Source organism: Miscanthus floridulus, chromosome 2 (assembly GCF_019320115.1).
Source record: "Miscanthus floridulus cultivar M001 chromosome 2, ASM1932011v1, whole genome shotgun sequence".
Lineage (NCBI taxonomy): Eukaryota > Viridiplantae > Streptophyta > Magnoliopsida > Poales > Poaceae > Miscanthus > Miscanthus floridulus.
Window position 1 is genome coordinate 37,975,352 of NC_089581.1, and position 4,480 is coordinate 37,979,831.

Here is a 4,480-nt window from a genome sequence, read left to right on the forward strand (position 1 = left end):
TTTTTGATTAATGGCTTTTAGGATAAATAAATGGTGAATTAGCCATTTGTTTACCTTTTCTTGTTTCGCACACAAGGACACCTACAACTCTCTGATTTGGTTCTGTTGCAGGCTACTAGCGCTGGTGCAGGCAATGATATGTGAACAGAGACCATGATTTGCAGTCTACTTCTATTTTATCGTGTAAGCTCATGTTTTTATTTCATACTATTTGTATCTGATGCTCCTTGGTTTCGTGCTGGCACCCATTGGAAACTGAGGCAGTTGATGTGCTATAGTATCGCATTTGTTTCTACTTTTTGTTCCTTTCTGGTTCTTGTACATGCATATGATTGCTAATTGCCGATACGATTTATCTTGTTTTATGTGGATTGGTTGCAGGCAATACCTCGGCAAACACTGCCTGCAAAATGTGATGGAAACCGGATATGTTCTTGGGTCAAGCTTCGTTTCGTAAAATAATTAAATCCGAAGCTTATCAAAGCTCTGCTCACACTGTTGTTTGGTTGAGACAAGGGCCTGCGTTCTTGCTGCATCTCATCCAAGATGATTGTAATCCTAACAATGTCTAGTTAATAAAGATCTCGCTTTGCCCTCAAAATGTTGTAAGATGTAACATCGCTCTGTTCGTGATTGGACAATTGGCAAATGAAGTCTGAATCCTTTCCTTGTCATTCTCGTCTCAATGTTTCAGTTCCAGAACTGAAGCATCATTAGCCACCGAAAGTGGAGATAATTCGCAGTATGCTACCAAATGTTGGGAAATGTTCGATTCTGACAGAAGAAATTTGGCAATGAGGCATATCATCACAATATCCATTCTCGAGAAAAGCTCTGTCACTAGTACTACTAATCAACAAGAGCGGCGTACATGTCTCGGGGGCCATTATTACACTGCCGGAGGTCGATGCCTGGTCGGTCTGCTTGTCACCGGCGGGGCGTCAGTCGTCGGCGGTGGCGAGCTGGACCTTGAGCAGCTCGTCCTCGGGGATGACGCGGATGGTGCAGTCGGAGCGCGGGTAGGCGGCGCAGAGCAGCGCGTACCCCTGCGCGACGACGTCGTCGCTGAGCATGCCGTCGCTCTGGTCCACCACCCCGGAGACCAGCCGCGCCGGGCACGTCATGCACACGCCGAGCTTGCAGTCGTGCGGCACGTCCAGGCCCTCGTCCAGCGCGCGGGACAGGATCGTCTCGTCCTCCTCCACCTCCACCACCCGCGACGCGCCGCCGTGCTCGATCGTCACCTTGTACGCCCGCGGCCGCTGCGCGGTGGCGATGCGTGCCCCCGGCGGCCGGCGGCGAGGCAGCTGGGAGGTGGGGAGCCGGACGCTGAGGTGAGTGGAGCGAGTTGGGGTCGGGGTGGCGAGGTGGAGCAGCGATGCTGAAGCAGCGGCCATGGTGTGCGCCGTGCGCGTGCGCCGGAGGGTGTGACTGGGAGTGAGGGGGCGGTTTGTGGCCGAGGATAAGGCTGTCTTCCCGTTTTTAATTTCTTGTTTTTTCCTGTTCTTTTTTCTTGTAATACCAGGAGCCATCGAATTGCCCTGCCCTGAGTGTACTCTATAGGTTACCGATCGTAAAATCCATACGAGTACGTGAAAATATACTAGTAAAAGTTTACCAAATTGCTCGCTAGTGTTTAGGGGCATACCGCATACAATACGACTGTCAAAACACTAATCTCATGAAAACCCAGAGCTGAAAAAAATGCAGAATTTTAGTTTGGATCCTCATTGAAAAAAAGGTGTAACACCTTGCGTTACGATCTTGTTTAGCACTGCGATTTAGGTCTAAGTAAAATTTTCGAAACGGGTTTCTCGGATAAGCGAATCCCGTGTGACTTAGTTTTGTGGACTCAAATAAACGTCCAAGTTAAATTACTCAGTGCGTAAAGATATTTAGGAATGTCGAATGACGATTCTAGCGAACGGTTTGTTCTGTTAGATTAAGCATGAAAAATAACTTTTATAAATAAAATAAAATCCATTAATAAATAGAACGATATATATATATATACTCACGGGTTTATTTTGATAAGCACGAACTGACGAGAGAGAGAGCAGCAGCTTCGTTTATTTTTTCTGGCGTACAACGTACTCGTTGCATGGCAATTATTCACCATCTCGTCTCCTGTCGTGGCTCTGCACCCGACGTGTCGGTTTGCCTGTGCCATTGTCTCTCTCCTTCGTTTACGTCGTGTCCGATATTTTTTTTGAGCACGTGGTTCTGCCCCTGCCACGCCGTGTCCTCTCTCTGTCGTGCACCATCGAGTAACCACTGCCTTCGTTGTCCCGTCAAACTAAATGCCTTTGTCGTGCTCTCTCCTCTCTGACCTTGCTTGCCTTGCCTGGCTCAGCTTGTCTCTGCCTGCTATGGCTTGTCTCCGTCTGCCTTGGCTTTATTTGTGCGCTGCCCCTGCGTTCGCATCCAAGTGGAGGCCGAATCCTCAGCTCTCGGCGCATAGCGTCCACGCCCTTGCCCGGCACGCCGCACCACCGCATCGCCGCGCCGCACCTCCCTTTCCCGCTCGGGACCGCACTTCTCCCCGGCGCTACCTGCTGCGCTGCCCCTCCCGCAGCCCCACAGCACGCCCATGCCTGGCCGAGCCGCAACCGCCCGCACCTGCGATCGTGATGGCCGCATCACCTCGCCGCTCTCCTTTCGCTCACCGGAGCCGCGCGTGGCTTCGCCTCGACTCACTCCCCGCGCTAGGCCGCTGGAGCCGTGGATCCGTCCTGCAGTGCCGCCTTCCCCTTTCCCGCGCCTCGCCAGCCGTTGTCCGTGCCGCGCCTTCCGTGCGCCGTCGTTGCGCTGCGCCAACCGCCGCCGTCGCCGGCCACCGCGTGCGAGCGCGCCGACGCCCCACGGCCCCACGCTGGACCCACTGCTCCTCGGCGCCCATACCGCAGCGCCCGGCTGCACCGCGGTCCGCCGCTACCCCGCGCCGTCTTCCCCCACCGGCGGGTGCGCTGGTGGCCGGGATTTGGCCGGTCGTGCCCGTCCCGTGCCTCCTCTGCTCTTGAGGATGAAAGAAAGGGTGAGATGGGAAGGAATAAGTCTTTCCAGGGTTCTCGATGCAAGATCAGTGACTCATGTGAATAGTTTTTGTGTCCTGTGGGTTGATTTAAGTAAAGTACGAGGGCCTCGGTGCAATTTGGCGCCGCCGCCGCTGGATTTTCCCTTTTGGGCCGGCTTGCTGGGCCGGTCTGTCGTCGGTCACGCGCGCCTGTGGGCCGTTCGTTGCCTGCGCGTCTGTGGGCCGACCGCTCCCGGTCACTGGGCCATTGGCCGCGCGCCCCGCCTGGGCCATCGGCCGTGTGCCCGCTTGGGCCGGCCTAGTGTCGCACGCGTTGGGCCACGCCTGCTGCACTTGGGCCGCTAGACCGAATGGGTGGCCGCTGGCCCTTTAGTCTTATAAAGTGATTGTTAATTTAGTTTCGGGAATAAACTTGTAAAATTAATATAAATTTATATAGTTGTCCAAAAATTATGAAACTAATTTTGTTAGTCTCCTAAAACCATGATCTACCTGTTAGTATATTTTGTTCACATAGTTTGATAATATTCTTGGAAGCTATATAATTAATTTAAGGTACTTAATATTGTAAAGATATAAACTTGTAGGAGTTGTTGTGATAAATTGGTAATAGTGTTGGATCTAAAATTTTTACAGTAGGCTCCTAGCAATATTAGATACTCACTGTAATTTTTGTAGCTCTGAAATAATTAGTTTGCTAAATAGATAATGATGTCCTATTGCGAATAAAGATTAAATTGATAGAAAAGAATAAAGAAACAACTTGGGTTTATATAACTAAAATAATTGTTGGAAAATAACGTCTTATTCGACAACATAGGTATGTAGCAAAGTACGGTCGTCGTTAGAACTAGCTCGTTAACTTGAGAGGCATAAATCGTATTTTTACGAGTCACGATTGCAGTTGATTAATTATATCTTTGCATTGCATCGTATTGCATATCATAATAGGGACGTCGATGAATCGCGGTGTCATCGGGAGTTGCTGGAGAAATGGTGTTTCGATGATCGTGTCATCATGATAGAAAGCTAACTTCTGATTATATCTTGCCCAGGCAAGCCCCGATGCATAACCTCTACTTTTCTGCACTTTAAATTATATTTGTGCATTAAGTTTTAAGGAGTTGAATAAAACCCACTTGCATATATAAATCTTTATCCTATGAGTCTTACTAGTCTAACAGGATCATGTAGATTGCTATGCTATAGGACCCCGATAGAAGTCGAGTGATTGCCTGTCACTTCCGAGAGATAGGAAATATACTACGGTATTATTATCACTTGGAATGTATAAATGGTGGAAATGAAAAATGGTGACCGGGCAGGGATATAGTTTGGGTATTGGTGGGTGTAAGAGGTTGTGTCGCCACGGTCACGGGGCATAGCTTGGTTACCCTGCTTTCCCTGTCTGTGTCGGTTAAGGACCGGCCGTTTCATAAGTCTCGA

At 49.9% G+C, this 4,480-nt stretch overlaps 1 protein-coding gene across 1 annotated transcript; it reads right to left on the bottom strand.

Annotated features, from left to right (window-relative positions):
- Nucleotides 1-745: 745 nt before the first annotated feature.
- LOC136538499 (ferredoxin C 1, chloroplastic-like) lies at nucleotides 746-1,469 on the bottom strand. Its single transcript, XM_066530459.1, has one exon. The coding sequence runs from the start codon at nucleotides 1,395-1,397 to the stop codon at nucleotides 942-944; it is 456 nt and encodes a 151-aa protein (XP_066386556.1). The 5' UTR covers nucleotides 1,398-1,469; the 3' UTR covers nucleotides 746-941.
- Nucleotides 1,470-4,480: the final 3,011 nt, after the last annotated feature.

What these genes read in the sequence shown, in the direction of transcription:
- LOC136538499 (XM_066530459.1), bottom strand. Translation starts at nt 1,397, where the DNA reads ATGGCCGCTGCTTCAGCATCGCTGCTCCACCTCGCCACCCCGACCCCA.